Here is a 16,922-nt window from a genome sequence, read left to right on the forward strand (position 1 = left end):
AAAACGAATGGAAATTCCTGTATTTAAAGTCAAGCGGCATCTCGTAATATCGTTACATTTAAATGGCTATAAATGAAATTAAATACATTGAATAAAAAAAGCCCCTGAAGAGATTTGAACTCTTGACCCCTGGTTTACAAGACCAGTGCTCTAACCACTGAGCTACGGAGGCCTGCATGCTAGTTAACGTCAAAAGTAAATTATATGTAAGTCCTCACTCGTCCCCAGTCGTCATTTGTCAGATTGTATTACAGCCGGGTTTGAAAATGTTGCAGCGTTTGTTCAAAAGGTATAACTGGGAGTAAAAACGTGCATTAAACAGTAAAAATTAATATAGACAACAACATGTAAATAAAACTATCTGCGCTTAATACCTCCGTTCTCGGTATTTATCTCATACTTACTTCTTACTTTATAAATAAAATAAAATATTAATAATAATTACATTTTTATAGGGCGCATCAGACCCAATACACCATACAACAATTTATTCAATACTACAAGAACAATTAACTAACTAAAGAGAAAAAGCTTTCTAAAAAAAGTTTTTAGCTTTTTAAGCAGAACGTTTTAGCCATTTTTTGTCCGTAACGCTATTTCCTAGGGGTACTCCCTATAATAGCCTATACGGGGAGGCTCCGCCCGAAAGGGGTACCTTTTTCAGGATTCAGGTATATAAAAGGGTAGGGATTTCACAAGTTTTTGTACCGTATTTTCTCAATTAAACGCCCCCGGCGTTTATTTCAAACTTGGCTTCGTGGATCAGGCGTTTATTTGAATGGTGCAGTTTATTTGAAGGGTTTTTATTTTTATTTGTGACATGCATGTATCTTGCCATCATACCTAAAGCATATTACATCTCAAATAAATGCCTAAAAGGCTTACTTACCACTTTACCTTGGAGACCCAGCGTTTATTCGGGGCCCGGCGTTTAATCGAGAAAATACTGTATATGAAAGAGTATGAAAATCCGTAATTTTGGTTTTTAAAACGGCCTTTAATTAAAATATTTCGAACAGACGCACTTTATGGCTGTATTATTTTAATTTATTAAGCGCTGCATAAAAATGACAAGAAAACGTCCTGTTCTGATATAAGTCTACGCCATGTCTTTTAGGTATATAAAAGGGGTACCTTTTTTCAGTAAAAGGTATACGAAAGGGCACTTAAAAAAGCTTTGTGTTGATAAATTGTTTTGTAAATCAAACGGAATTTAGCGCAGTGCGAACAGGCTGTTTTAACTGATGAGATTTTTATTTCCGGGAAACTGGTAAATATTTTTCGTATAAACCGCTAGCATTCTTCAATGGCGTAGACCATGACTAGTCAATAGAGATGTTTCGCATCAAGCCACTATATACACCTAATTGCAATAACGTTGTCATAGAAAAAAGTAGAAAAGAAAAGAGGTCAATAGGAATTAATTAGCTTTGTTTCATAACTGGTAGCATTTACAGAAATTTCACGAGTTTTATCTGCGCTTTTTAAGTCCACATTTTTATGCTGTAACACGATTAATTAATTTATTCGTATTTTGAAGCATTTTAAGGCCATTTGTATTAATAAATTTCATGCATGCGCTTTTCCTTTTTCCTTTTTTCTATGACAACCTTATTGCAATTAGGTGTATGTCCCATATGGTAATGGATGGATTTTTGTAAAAATACCCATGAGACCAGTTTTAAAGAAAGAACAAAGGTTTTTGCATGATCTTAGCGTTGTGATCAAAACTAGTCTCCTGGCCGGTATTTCTTCAATCAACTTATAGTAGACCATTACCATTAGAAATGGCCTTATGCGAATTGGCTTACGTTGCATTGATATTTTAATTTGGCGTCCAAATATTAACGCACACATTTATAAGGACGGAGCTATGGCGTCTTGGCGAGGTGTTCTTATTTCTCAACGCTGCATTATTCTGTATCTCGTGTTCTTGACATTTATTTTAACCCTCGGGTATTGTTGTGACTTTCAACCTCTAATGGCAAACGAAGTTCAAGCTGCATCACAAAGAGTAGCAGATGAATTCAAGATTGCTTTACTGAAACGCGAAAATCGTCCTTTCCTTGCTGCAACAAGGAGAAACAGCGGTAAAACTACTGGCTCAGCAGTTTGTGTCGTGGATCCTGCGATTACAGATTGTAGACACTATGGTTTTGCAGCATTTCTGCGTTACACTTTGGATTATATCATGATATGTCGTATTTTGGGAATTAACCAGCCAACAGTGTTATGGAGAGCTTGTAATTCAGTTTGCTCGAGGGATCCCACAGTGAATTCGTGGGACTGGTATTTTGAACCTGTTAATCGCGGATTGGAGTCGAAAGTTGAAAACGTTTTATGTCCTTTGTGGAATTATGATGGCATAGAAGATCTGCTCTGCTTTAGACCGATTAACAATGAAAGCATTGTTAAAGCGAATCTTCAAACTGTTGTCAATGTTTTTGATTCAAGCGAAAAAATGTCCACACAGGACAGAATGAGAGTAAATGAACTGATTCAACAGTACGTTAAACCTAATTCTAGAATAAAGGAGAAAGTAAGGATGTTTTACCAGCGATATCTGGCAGGGTTCACTGTTTTAGGAGTTCACGTTCGAGGTACAGATCATTGGCGTGAAACAAGCGAGAAAAGGCTGCCATCTTTAATGAGTTGGGTTAAGAGAGCACGGTCAATTCTTGAGACGTTGCCGCGACCAAGAAAGGTTTTCATTGCTGGTGACAACCATGAAGTCATTCACATGTTTGTATCCTTATTTGGAAAAGAAACGGTGAGTTTAAATTCCTGTTTATTGTTGAATTTGGGTCAGGCTTGAGTAAGTTGACTACAGACCCGGGGCGGGGGTGGGGGGGGGGGGTACTCCCTTATAAGGGATAAAAGAGACTCTCATTACTAGTTTCCAATCGCTCCTCTACCGAAAAAGAAAAAAAGGCGGCTGACGGTAAATGTTATCGAACGAAGCTTCTTATCAGCACACTAAGCTGTGTGCGCAATCAACTTATTTCAATATCTGTTGTATATGTTTTGTAACCAGGTTAAATTTACGAAGGCTGTCAGAGCAAAAGGATATCACGATCAAATCGCCCCGCATCATTTCAAATTCAAGCACAATGCCGCTGACCCATACGAGCGAGAAATCGGCTCTCAAGTGTTGATGGATATTCTGCTGTTAGCCAAGTGTGATCACTTCTTACACACCGAGTCCAGCGTAGCCTCTCTTGCCAGCTACTTCAACCCACATATGACCAGCTACTTCCTGAAGGATGAAAAACATACCAAGGTTTGTTTCAATTCAGTATAATCTCTGCATCCTTTTGATCTCTTTGATTTAAAAAGGGGTGCATTGCAGTTAACTTTATACTTAAAAAATAACTACATTGCTTTTCAGGAACAAGAAGAAGTTCTTGTTGATGAAACAAGAGAAATGAAACCACAAAAGCCTGAAGATTTGGAAGACATTCTGGAGTGTTTTAAGAAGAATCATTTGGAAAGTGCTTGTCCAAATATTGCTAAGGGAATATTCGTTAATTTTGAACAAGCGCAAAGATTCTTGACGGCTGAACCGTAGAAAAAGAATTATTTTAAAATCAGAATTAATTAAAGGGATTTTAACTAAATTTAGGCATGGGGAATGTCTATCAAATTTGTTGAAATATAAAAATTACCTCTTAAGACAGTGGAGGAACAGTTCAATAACTCACCAAATAAAAAAGCAGGTACGGATGGCCAAAAGTGACGAAGATTGAAAGGGATTGTAATATGGGTTTTTGAAATATTGTTGCGCTGAACAGTTTTCAAAGTTAGTCTTGTTTGCTTAAAACTTAAAATTATTACGTCCGAGAGACACATTTGGTTGCAATGAAGCTATGTTTTTTTTTTCATTTAGATCCATAGAAGTAATTATTTTACAATTAAGTTCCATAGCAATTATTTGCCAAATTTAAAAAAATAAACTTAACTCAGCCGTGACACAGTCCCTTTAAGCGCGCCAGCGTCCAGCGTTAAAAGAACAACGTTAAAAGAACAACGCAAGTTAAGAAAGAAAAGGAGAAAAGACGTTGCACCCGAAGAGATTTGAACTCTTGACCGTGACTCGTCTCAGTCTTATCTTATGAGAAAATTATAATACGCGAAGGATGGTTCGTCCCATCATTCCTCGCGCCTGCTTTTTTTGGAGACGAGTCAGCTCTTGGCCCCTGGTTTACAAGACCAGTGCTCTAATTACTGAGTTACGAAGGCCAGTAGTTGAGAACTTTGCTCTGAAGAACTTTATCATTCGTTGTACTGGGAGTAGATTAGATGGTGTACCACAATTTTTAGTATTTTCTATTTTTCGCGAAACGCAATTAATTTCCCTCAGTCCACTTAACCACTTCAATTGGAAGACTTCACTGGATCATAACAATGTTTATTATACAATATTTCTATTTTAACTTTAACAGAGCTTGAATACTCGATAGGTGGCTTCCAAATATAAACACACACATTAAGCATCTATGCTGTCTTGGCGAGGCGTCTTCATTTTTTGCAGCCGCACTATTCTGTATGTCGTGTCCTTGACATTTTATTGTCTCTCACGGGTATTATTTCGCCTCACAGGCTCTAAAGGCAAAAAAAGTTCATGCTGCATCACACAGAGTAGCTGATGATTTCAAGTTTGCTTTAAGAGAAAATCGTCCTTTACTTGCAACAACAAGGAGAAACTGCGGTAAAACTACTGGGATCCTGCGATCACAGGTTGTCAAAACAATAGTAAAATTTTAACTTGATTCCTTTGCTTGGGGGGGGGGGGGATAAAACGTTAACAAAAGAAATGATTTATTCATCCCTTACCCGGCTTGATTGGTTATATATTGTTTTATTCTCAAAGATTTCGGAGCTAAGATATCTAAGTTTATATCCAAATTTGACCATTCTACTCTAATCTGATTCTCTCAAAATTCGGACCTGGCGCTCACCAAAACGATCCCTGTCCTTTAGCGGCTTTAAACGGGTAATTCGTAATTAAATTCTTCGTTCTTTACACTATTGGCGTTTAAATGGTGTCAAAGGTCTTTACTAGTAACCGTGTTTATCGTAAAAGTGGTTCACACAAGAATTAAAAGAAGGCTATGTCACGGGGATTTCGCTTATTTTTGCTCTTTACGTATTTATCTGTAAAGTTCGATAACCGACTTTATACCAGATTTAACCACCTTTAGTTTAATGTAAATCCCACTTTTCATGTCTGGGGGAGCATGCCCCCAGAAAAATTTTGAAATTTCTGCATTCTCCCTGATATATTTCCTCGAAAAAGTTTATCTCATCAAGTGTAAGCTAGTGTAAGATGACTAGCCAGCGTAGCTTGGCGTTCTAGGCTGGCTATAAGATGACAGATTTTTCAGTGTTGAATAAGAACTTTCCTTCTGCATGATTTTTTTTCTTTGCCTTTGCACGAATTTTTTTTCTTGGCATTTTCGCTTGCATGATTCTTTTTTTTTTTGTATCCCCCCATCACTTTTCAAATGGTCCGTCCCTTTGATCTACAGCCACTAACTTGTTCATTGCGTCAGCAACCCTGACTCTTCGACTCTTCCAGCCTTTTTGCGAGAGAGAAGGCTGGGGACGAGCCCTCACGCGCCCCAGCATGCTTTGCGGGTGATATTTTCAAGATGGCGGACGAACCTTTGCTTTTGGGGTTACCTGATGGAAACATGGGAGAAAATGACGATAGGATTTGTGGATGGACTACAAATAAGATCGGAGGAACACCGGTGAGTAAAAGGCCCTCGTAATTTTCTGAATATTGTTTGTTAAAACCGCGATCGGCGATTGTGATTTTGCATGAAAAATTTCAGCAAAGTTCTGTATTTAATAGCTTATTTTAGGAGAGGGTACAAATGATTCGAATCAGCGATTGTACTGTTTTGATTTGGATTTTTCTTAAATTGGATTACATAAATTACAACATCTCTTTGGTTTAATGATAACCTGAAAGAAGCAAATGATGAACAAAACATTATGTTTGGAAGATCTCAGCCAAGTCCTCAAGTGACAAAAAAATAAATTGCTATGCATACGCTGCATGATATATACAAGATTGAGTGTGTAAAATATGCGAGCCAGCGAGCCATGTGAGCTAGTTTCCCCAATCCCAATAAAAAGGCTAACTGCAAGCTACCTTAACAATCTGTAGGCTAACCGGAGTGCTTTTTAGGCTAACCAGAGTGCTATTTACATGTACAGTAGGCTATCTGATGTGTTATTTTGGCTAACCAGAATGACTCACTGCCTTGCACTTGGTCAAGACCCAAACCTGCTCAACACAGTAAGCTGTGGTAGTTCAACAATTTGTTTCAATAATTTGTTGCAAAATAAAATCCCTTTTTTACATTTTTTAACACAGAACTGGATGTTTGGAGAGCCATCACACTACCCAACCTGCCCTTTGTGTAGCAATTTATTATATCTGGTCTGCCAAATTTATTGCCCGTTATCAGGCTCTGTCTTTCATCGTGTGCTATACGTCCTTGGTTGTGTTAACAAAACTTGTTGGAATAAAAACACAAGGTAAGACATACAGTAAAACCTTACTAACTCGAGCTCCCAGGGGAAATGAAAAGCAGTTCAAGTTAGCAAGGTACGAGAATTTAGGGCTGGTGTTGAATTTGTAGTTTTCCTGTTAATCATTAGATACATTGAGGTTTCATTTCGCAATCACAAGCCATTTTGGTGCACTTTAAAACTCTTTCAAAACCTTTTGTCCAGGCCTTATACCAATTGTGACTTTGGTTATTCAATTTTTGTGCATTTTATTTTTGGCCTCGCGCACGATGTTGGTGTACATTTGCTTTACAAATTTTGTTTCAGGCTAGATTTCTTATTGCTGCTTGTTATTCCAGAGACCAATCAATCAATCAGTCTAAGAAAATCGATGTTGTGAAAGGTCACAAAAGTTTTCGTCATCGATTGGTCTTCGATTGCCAATATCAATCGATTTATTGGCATCGATTATTATCGATTGGTATTGATTATCAGTTTCCTTCATTGGTCAGGCCGGGAAAATAGGGTCAAAATTGGAATTTGTTCAAAACATCGGGAAGTTCGAGTTAGCGTGGCTCTACTGTGGTCCAGCCACAGGAATGCTATGGCTCATGCCCAGCATCTTTGTCTCAGCCCTCAGTGCACAGCATGTCCAGTGAAAGCCCATCAAAACACATACATGTAATTTATTATTAAATTTAAGTTTTAAAGATTTCGTAACCACCTTGGTCAAAATGGATTTTTTTTTTAACACACTGCACACTGGGGAAAGGTTAATTTTGTCACAAGCTTGCATAATCTGAATCGACCACATTAAGCTATATCTTCTGACGGAGGCAAATTTGCAGCAGCTTTTAAGCACTTGTATGTGATTGTGATGAGTTTTGGCAAAAAAAAGTATCTAACTGAGGCTGAACGCCATGGCGAGCAACTTGTCTTTTTTTTCTACTTTTGTTGGGATGGCAGTGATGAGCAAGGAATTGATGGACTCAAAACTCCATTGTATCACAAAATTCCTCACAATTTGCAAAATTTAAGTGAACTTAGGTTATTTAATATCTGGCTGACAGTAGATCACACTCTGGAATCCAAAAATGTGAAACTCATTATTTTGTGGAGTGTTTTTCAAGACCAGCTGACTCAAGCTGAGGTCAGCCAAATGTTTCAATTTACTGTTACCGGTAATATACAAGATAAAATTTAAAATAGCATATCATGATGTCCTAGGGCCTCAAACAGTCCATGTGGTCTGCCTGTGCTCCACCTGAAACAAACTTGAAAAGTGGGGAGTGGGGGGCTCAGTAAATAAAAGAATGTGCCAATATATAGAGAGACCCTGCTTGTCTAAATTTAAAAATGTCCCGCGTCACTGTTTTATGGCACTTCGCGTTGCTGTCCGTAATTGAATTGAGAAAAAGTTGCTTGTCCTTTTCAGAATTTATCATTATTATTATTTTCTTTTTCAGTTGGAAAGTATTAAGAGCTCAGGCCAAAGATAGTTATTTTGTCAGCAAGGAAACAGCAGCATATGAGGTATAGTCTGATTTCCATGCTTCATTGAATAATAGCCAGGAGCAATAGTTGTTAAATAATTTCATTTTACATGGAATTTTGCACCAAAAGGGGTCGTTTAGTCCTGGGGAGGCAATTAATAACGGGGGTGACTTTTTTCTCACAGGGAAGCTTTGACATGAACACTAAGTAGTCAAAAGCACTGCCCATGAGGTCATAGGTTCAACTCCTCTTGGGATAGGGACCGCTTAAACTCGAACGTGGGACCGTGAGCCAACTTGAGGGAGGTCCGGGGGCATTCTCGCCTGGAAAAATTTGGATTTCAATTTCTCTTAGATACCGAAAAATGCATTTGAAATTAAAAATTTAAACATTCAGCGCTGAAATGTTTTTGTAAAACTATTGCTTAAAACGAAAAAACATTGCTATAAAGAGACATTGCTCAACAACCACAACCAGTTTTTTGCCAAAGATAACAAGAAATAACCGTAGCACAAAATAAATTAACTAACATATGCAAAAAACTACTCAGAATAAAAATAAACTAAACGAGCTGAGTAGTTACAAAAAATTAAATTGCTATGACTAGGTTGTACATGATTAAAGACAGAAGATGACAGAAAAAAAGGATAAAACATGAAATAAGTAATTAATACCTGTGTCATAAACTGGAAAAAAATCACCTTTCACTAGCTTTTTTTGCTTATTTTGCCATTTGGTCATAAAATACTACACCAACCACAGGCTTTCCAATTTCATGTCAACATCCTTATTTTCACTAACGAGGCTGGGACTCATTCAAGAGGCGAGTAATTAAGGCTCACGTATTGTTGAAGGAAATTTGGCATGTTTCTCCATTGTGATAATTCTTAAAAATATAATGAAAAAGGACATTTAGATCTGTTCCACTTTGTGCTGTTATATTCAATGTTAAACTTTGTTTTTATGTGCTTGTTTATGACCCAGTCTTCCAGCAGATTTGAAGTTGATGACTGGTGTGATGATGCTGAGGACTGGGGAGAGTAAGTATTATTTTAACAACTAAGGACGTCTAACCCATCCATCATACTGATATAAAACAAATTCCTGTTATACTGCTGTTAAAAAGAGAACAGTTCTATCAAACTTAAGGACAGAGAAATTTGACTGAGTAACTTATAACAATAACAAAAGACTGCTAGAACCCATCCTTATTGCAAGATGACTTTTAAGAGCAGGAAAATATACTTGTTTTTTTCAGATTAGATTAAAATCTAATCTGAAAACTTTCTAAGCTTGTCACCATTTAACAATTCAACGGCAAGCTTGAGGTTTCTATTTAACAATTCGACGGCAAGCTCGAGGTTTCTACCGGCTGATAGTTGGCTTGGGGCGAAGCCCCGAAACAATTATCAAAAGCCGGTAGAAACCGAGAGCAAGCCGTCTAATTGTTTTAGCATAACCCAGTGGCTGATCTTTTAAACACACAATATCGCTAGAATTGATGTTTTGAAGGATTTAAATTCAGCGAAAAACTGAGCTCATGCTCCGAGAGCCGTCTAACAATCGATAGAAGGCATCTGTGCAGCCAATCAGATTGCGCGTTTTGCCAATAGACGACAGCTGGGTTATGCTAACAGCTGATAGTTGGTGAGGGGCAAATTAAAGCCCCAAGTCAACTATTAGTCAGGTGCCCAGGAGTCCAAAATGTGACACCCACGGGCATTTTTGTCTGATTTTTGGCAACATTGCTATTTTTACTAAATCGAGTAGGCTGATTTCGAAAATCAATGTTGCCAAGCTTAATTCTCGCGTTAAGATGATGTTTTGATGCATTTAATTATGACGTCATGGTCCAAATAAGGAATTTTCTTTCCTTTAGCTATTTTAAGCATAATACATCCAGAAATTCATTTAAAGCATTGTTAGTGTGCTGTAAAAATGATTTCAAGAATTTTCTGAGAGTTTTTACGCTGTTTCTGTGAAAATCAAGCCCTTCAGTGACAATTGACCACGCCCTCTTAAACAAAATTCACCATATCGCGGGAACCTTATCACGGGTGTAGTTTTGTTATTTTGTCAAAGAACAAATGCGATATTTGTATTAACAAATCGCTATAGTTGCAATAAGAAAGAAAAATATGGTCGTTGTGCCACGCTGAAGCTAAGAGCTAGCGAGCATCAAGAATGACGCCATTACAATTTTCATATATCGAGTTTCCCTTGTTTCAGCATTTCGTTTAAGTTTTGTGGTAAACTAAATGAAAATAACATCATAGTTAATGTCGTAATATATCATCGTTGTTTTAGTTAGAGATTGATTGTCTTGTATATTGCTGAATCTAACTTATTTCACAATGCACTTTGTCTGTTATAGGCTCATGATAAAGACTTTGGTTGAACGCATGTAAAATTAACGAATTTAAAATGATCATAACATTGCTCCTTGCTTTCAGGTTTAAATCTGTCTATAATATTTTTAATCAATATCGGTAAATATTTTTAATATATCTTCTGAACTTTTTTAAAAACACTGAACTAATATTGCTTTTTAAACAAGTTTCTTTAAAGCGCTTTAGCGCAGGTTGATATAGCAATTAGCGTCGGTCTTGGTGCATCCACACAGCCCAGTGCACATGGCATGCGTTTATCTAAATTCATAGCGAAGAGGCACATATATAGCCAGTGGTCAGATCGGATTTCATATATTCAACAAATAAACGTTTTCTGCGGAGGTAGTGGTGTCAGCTTTGAGGACATCTTCGCCGACCGAGAAGAGAAGAACACATTTTTCTGTGATAACTCTCCACAGATGAAAGAGGTGCTGTTACAGCCGGTGATGGTGTGAGATGGTAACAATGAACTTGACGAGTTATTAGGAAGATTTGCTGAGACATCCTCTAAAGTTATTTACGTTAGATTCTCTGAAGTTCCTGCCCATATCCACACTGTTGACAAGAGCTTAGCGCGATCGACGTGCCAGGAGAAGTAACAGCAAGTCTGTGCCTCGAGTGGAAACTATAATGTTGTCGACATGCCCGCTATGACTGACTGCATAACGAACAAACTTCTTATCGGCTTCCTCTTGGTTGGATCTCAAAAAGGCTACATCTAGGCCAGAATCTGAGCAGAATTCACTTCGTATGAAAAACCACCAGATATACTACGATTGCAGAGTCAGTGCCTGCGAGATAAGTTCATCTGAGAGAATCCGTGCAAAGTCCGCTTTGTTGTCTCCTAGTGCCAAAAATGCTCGCCACTTCATCGGCCGCAACTGAACTTCTCTTACGTACTTCAATGACTCTGCTCACAGGCCGCGCCGTGTTCTCGGAGCGTCGACTTCTTGTCGTTGCTTTTATGGAGTGCCTCCCATCGAGTAACACATCAATCCTCTGGTATCCAGGACCTTTCCGTAAAACAGTGTTTACGTATCATTTCGCAAACCCACCGAAAGCATTTGCATTTTTTTTGGTTTGCCAATAGCTGCCACCATAATTAGTATGCTGCCACCAGGGCGAAGCCATTGAAGAACAAATTGACTCTAGGCACTTGACCTTTTCTTCTGAGAACTTCTTCTAAAATTGACTTGTTTCACACTTGTGGGGTTCATTTCTGCGAGAAACCGTGGCACCGGCATTATACCTCAGATGCTACAATATGGCTTGCATGTTTATCTCGCGCCTGCCTTCATACACCGTGACTAGACAACATAGAATACTCTGGTTTCCATGCAAATTTAAAGTCTTTCTCTTTTTGCGGCTAGTTGCAGCACTTTTAACTTCATAAAGGCTGGCAAATAGAGGTGGATTATTCTTGCGAACAGGGTCACGAAAGTTTGTCTTCCATCCCTTCTTCCCGTTCCCGTTCTTCCTCTCTGTCTGAAGATAGTAGCCTCCATTCCACGAATCGTTCAAGTTGAGTCTGTCCAATCGAAAGATCTTGTTTTATTTCTAGAGTCACGAGATCTTTCTTGACAATTTTTTGCAATGTCTCATTTGTCCGTGACAAGAACAACCCGGATTTTGTTGTGTGGAATGTACAGAATTCTCAGCTTCATTATCTTGCTTCTGTCTCTCCTTGCCACTCTCTTTGTGGATAAAAGCAGTCGTTATGGTGTATGTCAAACATCGCTGATGTTTGTGGAGCAATTCAATTACTACTTTTTATTAATACAAGAATCACATTCATTTTTAAACAAAATGTTAACACTATACCCGTGATAAAGTGATTTTTTATGAGAGGGCGTGGTCAATTCCCACAAGACGGCTTGATATTCATAGAAACGGTATAAAAACTATCGGAAAATTCTTAAAATCATTTTACAGTACACTAATAATGTTTTGAACGAACTTCTGGATGAATTATGCTTAAAATAGCTAAAGGAAAGAAAATTCCTTATTTGGGCCATGACGTCATAATTAAATGCATCAAAACATCATCTTAACGCAAGAATTAAGCTTGGCAACATTGATTTTCGAAATCAGCGTACTCGATTTAGTACAAATGGCTATGTTGCCAAAAATCAGACAAAAATGCCTTTGGGTGTCACATTTTGGACTCCTGGGCACCTGACTATATCAAAAAGGCCCACTTTTTAATATTCGCATTTGCAGTGAAATTAACTTAGTCAACTTCCAGTTGACAATAAACGAACTGTTTCACTTGCAAGCAGATTCAACTAAACGGTTTCTTTAGAAACCCCTATAATTTGTTTACTATTGCATAAAATCTTAATAAATTTTTGACTGTTTCAACAGCCCTGACGAAGTGTCATCTGGTCTAGAAGAATTCACTGGAAAATTAAACCTCTCCGAAGACAATCCAGACATGAAAGAACCTAATAAAGGTCAACAGCTTGAAATAAGCGACCGAGACAAAGAATCTTCATTGAGTTGTGTCCCTCACTTCGAGCCTGTTTACATCAGCGTGATAGAAGCTTCAGATGTCAGGAGAGTCTCTACGCAGATGACAAAACATGAGAAGACATTGTTATTGGAATATCAGCAGCGAGAAGGAATTAATGTCGCAGATTTCAAGGACACTGATGAGTGTACTAATGGCTGGACCGGGGAGAAGTATGAAAACACTGCAGTGAAACACGGCGACAGGGCATTTCACAAGTTTAACAAACAGTTACACGCATGTCCTCAACAGTGCTTGAGGTAAAAATACTTTTATTGAATAATAGAATTGGTAGTAAAATACCCGGGAAGTCGGGAATTTAACTTACAGACTCCTAGAGGAAGCTACAGTGGAGTACCAAAAGCTTTATTTCAACTTCGCCCTGAAAAAATTCCATAAGCAGGGTTCGTACGCGTCTTGAAAACCCTTGAAAACCTTTGAATTTCAGGAGTTCGATTTCAAGGGCTTAAAAGTACTTGAAATTGGTTTTCGGTCCTTGATATTTTTTATTGAACGTCAAAAGGCTTCAAGGCAAAGAGAAGACCGCCAAAATTAGTGATTTGTTTTTAGTTCTTCAGCAAGCACATCAACGGCACAACAGACTGAAAATCGTTGATTTGGGGGGTAAATTCCATGAAAAAAAGTCCTTGAAATTTCCAAGAAGAAGGGTCCTGGAAAGTCCTTGAAAAGTCCTTGAATTTTTGGCCTGAAAAAGTGTACGAACCCTGCATAAGGAATCAGACCATTCTCGCGATCGCGCACTCTTTTAAACGCGCTAAAAACGTACACAGACGCTTGCTACGCAGGCTATAACTTGCATGGCGATAAAGACGATTTCATCAAAAAATAATGCTTTCTTCTGTCAAGAAATTTCTAAAATCGATGTAATCCAGCAACTCTGTTCGACAACATGTTCAGATTTCTTTGCGTGAAACTATGAAAAAGCCTCCGTGGGTGAAATCATTGGCGTTCCGTACTCAATACCAGTATCCATAATTCGTTCGTCTAAAAGAGATGATGAGCATATGTATCTCTCCCCCCCCCCTTCACATGGGAGTTCCCCTCCCTCCCTTTTTTTATAGAAAAAGCGCAATATAAGTATTAAATATTATTATTATTATTATTATTATTATCCTCTGGGGGAAGTATTATGTTTCCCCCAATATACACAGTGGTCGAAGCATAACGTCCCCAACACTGAGAAAAAAATAGAAACACAAATTCTTTAGAGTATAAACCCCTTAGTTTTTCTTTACGAGTGTCTTGGAGTCACGCATGTCTAGCTGGACTGAGTGTGCTCTAGGTGTTAGTTGCTGTCACGCGTATTCACCTCCGTGACTTTTGTTATCGCTGTCACGCAATATAGTGGCTACTCAAAGAACGGCTGTAGAAGAAGTTTGCTTCTTAATGATTTATTAGATTTTTTTAAATTTTTGTTAACTTTTTGTTGTTCTTCAAGGTATCAGTGGAATGGAATGCCTGTTTCTATGGTAACCACTCAGCCATCAGAGCTGTGTTCAACAGTCCCTCCCTGTCAGCATTGCGGAGCAAGCAGAGTCTTTGAAGTGCAATTTATGCCTGCGTTAATTGGTCAGTTAAAAGTCTCGAAACAGCGATGCTCGACGCACGACCTCAACCCACAAAATACAGTTGAGGACATTGAGAGATGTGAACAATTTTCACAAAAGAATAATAAATTTAATTTGCAAAGTTTAGATAGCAGTATTCACCGAGAGACTAGTGCAACTCTTTCAGAAGATACCGGCCTTCAGGAAGACCAAAGAAGAACGTTCATGGCAGCTGTCAATCAAATGCATGACGTCACAATTGAATTTGGAACTGTGATGGTTTTCTCGTGCTCTAAAAGTTGCTGGACAGAAATGGAAAGTGTTGCTGATAATGGGACTTACTTAGAAGAGTTTTGTTTAGTAGAAGCCGACCCTGATGTTACGTTATTTCAATAAAAAGTGTTCAAAACTCTGCTTTGTTTCCGTCGCGTTGTTGCTTTCTCAGTTGGGTAGGAGCCTGGTGTCGATTCTCAACTCGATACTCAATTCATGCGAGAAATTAATTGAGCATCGAGTAGAAAATCATGTTTCGGGAATCGAGTTTCAGGAGATGGAAAAAAAAATATGAGGAGAGCTTACTTGAGTACCGCTTCACTGATTCTTAATAAACATTAAACACATGCAGTAATAAGCAAAACATTGTCTTCGTGTGAACAATTTCGCCGGCAACGCAGGCTTATAGTGTTGGCAAGTGTCTCAATTCTGTGTAAATCGTCGCCGTCAATAATCGAGGGGCTTACCTAATTCGAAACATTGTGTATAAAAGTCTCGTGGGTCGGATTAGTTAATGTCCTTTGACTCAAAGTTACTCTTATAAGTGCCCTTCATTCATTCGCTTGCACATGTGATGTCAACCTCATTCGCAAGGTTTTCAACAGTTTCAAAATCCCTCCATTGTATTTTACGCCCGTTTCTGATGTCCAGAGCAACTTCTTTATAATGACGTTCTAGAACTTTTAAACAATCTTTTTTCTTGCTTCCAGTGCACGGCGTTTGAGCTGGAGTGACGCTATGAAGGTCGTGATTGAAAAGAACCAAATTATCGGTTGCTGAAATTGAATTATTGTAGCATATCGTCTGATGGTTCCCCGCAGCCTCGTGTGACAAACAGTAACTAACAAGGATGTTTGGGAAGAGAAACCCTTTGAAATAAGGAACATGATAAGCTGTCTGAGGCTGCGAGAGAGTACTCTCTGTGACATGTCGTGGCGCAATTTTGTGGACTGTTGGAAACCGTTCATTGTATGACGCTAGGTCACTGCATATCGACCTCTCTCAAAGAACCAGGCGTAACTTAAAACGATGACAACTGGACTTAGAAAACCGTACCATGGTAGAACGTCTTGAAGGCTTCTTCAAAGTTGCGTGTATTAAATCGCTTCAGAATGAACTCTCTGCAGTGGGTAAAAGTGTCGCTGTAGAGGTAGACAGGAAAATAAGTCATAAAATCAGCAACCATCGGTAATCCAAGCGCTATTTTTGCCGGATGAATTGAAACTGGAATATTTATACCGTTTATATGAAGGATCTTCCTCCCTTATTGGTGACTAAAATAATATGAAATTTAATCTGGCCTCCGTAGCTCAGTGGTTAGAGCACTGGTCTTGTAAACCAGGGGTCAAGAGTTCAAATCTCTTCGGAGGCTGTGTGATCCGAACTCCTTCTCTTTTCGAACATTTTTTTTTGTGTTCATTTTTGGTGAGGTTGTTGAGCATTTAATTTTTTCCTAAGACTTTTAATTTTCACACGACTAAATTTCACGTAAAGCTGACAGTACGGGAACGAAATGGTTGACATTTCACGGATAATTTTTTTTAAAATCTGTAAGTGCGTTGTACTCTAAGCGCATGAAGATATTTTTAGTAAAAATTGAGGTAAACCAACGACACCGAAAAGGGGCAGTTAATGCTGCCTTAAATGACACCGTATTCTGATTTTGTGGTTTCGCAACTGATCCCGTTTCGAAAATAGTGTTGCGGTAAAAAAATGGCCAAAACGTTCTGCTTGAAAAGCTAAAGACTTTACTTTTAAAAGAAAGCTTTTTCTTTTTAGTTAGTTTATTGTACTTGTAGTATTGAATCAGAAGGTTTTTATTAGGTTTTGTTTTCAAATGATTTTTATTTTTTATTTTAAGATTGTTGTAAGCCTGTGTTGTAAAGCGCACTTGGTCTGGATAATGCGCCCTATAAAATTGTAAATATTATTATAAAAAGCTATAAAAAGATAAGATGTTATGGTTCATAAATCAAGAGCAGTTCTACTTTGTTCCAAATTTCGTTGTTGTTATCTGAATTAAATTTTCTTGTTACAGGTTTTTTACTCCCAGCAAACAATGCTGCAACATTTTCAAACCAGGCCGCGTAATACAGTCTGACAAATGACGACTGGGGACGAGTGAGGACGTCTTTGTACCTTACTTTTGAGGATAACTGACAAGCA

The 16,922-nt window shown here is 38.2% G+C and overlaps 2 protein-coding genes and 2 non-coding genes across 4 annotated transcripts; 3 read left to right on the forward strand and 1 right to left on the reverse strand.

Moving 5' to 3' along the window:
- Positions 1-99: 99 nt before the first annotated feature.
- Positions 100-172, reverse strand: Trnat-ugu (transfer RNA threonine (anticodon UGU)). Its single transcript has one exon. It is a non-coding gene; the product is annotated as a tRNA-Thr (tRNA).
- A 1,701-nt stretch (positions 173-1,873) lies between these two features.
- Positions 1,874-3,568, forward strand: LOC144665075 (uncharacterized). Its single transcript, XM_078526250.1, has 3 exons — positions 1,874-2,770; positions 3,035-3,280; positions 3,389-3,568. Exons 1-3 carry the CDS (start codon positions 1,874-1,876, stop codon positions 3,566-3,568), a joined length of 1,323 nt encoding a protein of 440 aa, XP_078382376.1.
- Positions 3,569-5,643: 2,075 nt separating this feature from the next.
- LOC144664728 (programmed cell death protein 2-like) lies at positions 5,644-14,897 on the forward strand. The gene is made up of 6 exons (XM_078525933.1): positions 5,644-5,753; positions 6,386-6,549; positions 7,989-8,055; positions 9,001-9,056; positions 12,771-13,175; positions 14,375-14,897. The coding sequence occupies exons 1-6, from the start codon at positions 5,652-5,654 to the stop codon at positions 14,877-14,879; spliced, it is 1,299 nt and encodes a 432-aa protein (XP_078382059.1). The 5' UTR covers positions 5,644-5,651; the 3' UTR covers positions 14,880-14,897.
- A 1,158-nt stretch (positions 14,898-16,055) lies between these two features.
- On the forward strand, positions 16,056-16,128 carry Trnat-ugu (transfer RNA threonine (anticodon UGU)). The gene has a single exon. It is a non-coding gene; the product is annotated as a tRNA-Thr (tRNA).
- The last annotated feature ends 794 nt before the right edge of the window (positions 16,129-16,922 follow it).

Source organism: Oculina patagonica, chromosome 9, assembly GCF_052425735.1.
Source record: "Oculina patagonica isolate OP01 chromosome 9, crgOcupat, whole genome shotgun sequence".
Taxonomy (NCBI): Eukaryota; Metazoa; Cnidaria; class Anthozoa; order Scleractinia; family Oculinidae; genus Oculina; species Oculina patagonica.

Bases quoted from the DNA above. Each gene is read 5' to 3' on its own strand.
- LOC144665075 (XM_078526250.1), top strand. From the start codon at position 1,874: ATGGCGTCTTGGCGAGGTGTTCTTATTTCTCAACGCTGCATTATTCTG. The intron at 2,771-3,034 runs GTGAGTTTAAAT...TTTTGTAACCAG, and splicing joins CCTTATTTGGAAAAGAAACG to GTTAAATTTACGAAGGCTGT. The intron at 3,281-3,388 runs GTTTGTTTCAAT...ATTGCTTTTCAG, and splicing joins AGGATGAAAAACATACCAAG to GAACAAGAAGAAGTTCTTGT.
- LOC144664728 (XM_078525933.1), top strand. From the start codon at position 5,652: ATGGCGGACGAACCTTTGCTTTTGGGGTTACCTGATGGAAACATGGGA. The intron at 5,754-6,385 runs GTGAGTAAAAGG...TTTTTAACACAG, and splicing joins ATAAGATCGGAGGAACACCG to AACTGGATGTTTGGAGAGCC. The intron at 6,550-7,988 runs GTAAGACATACA...TTTCTTTTTCAG, and splicing joins TGTTGGAATAAAAACACAAG to TTGGAAAGTATTAAGAGCTC.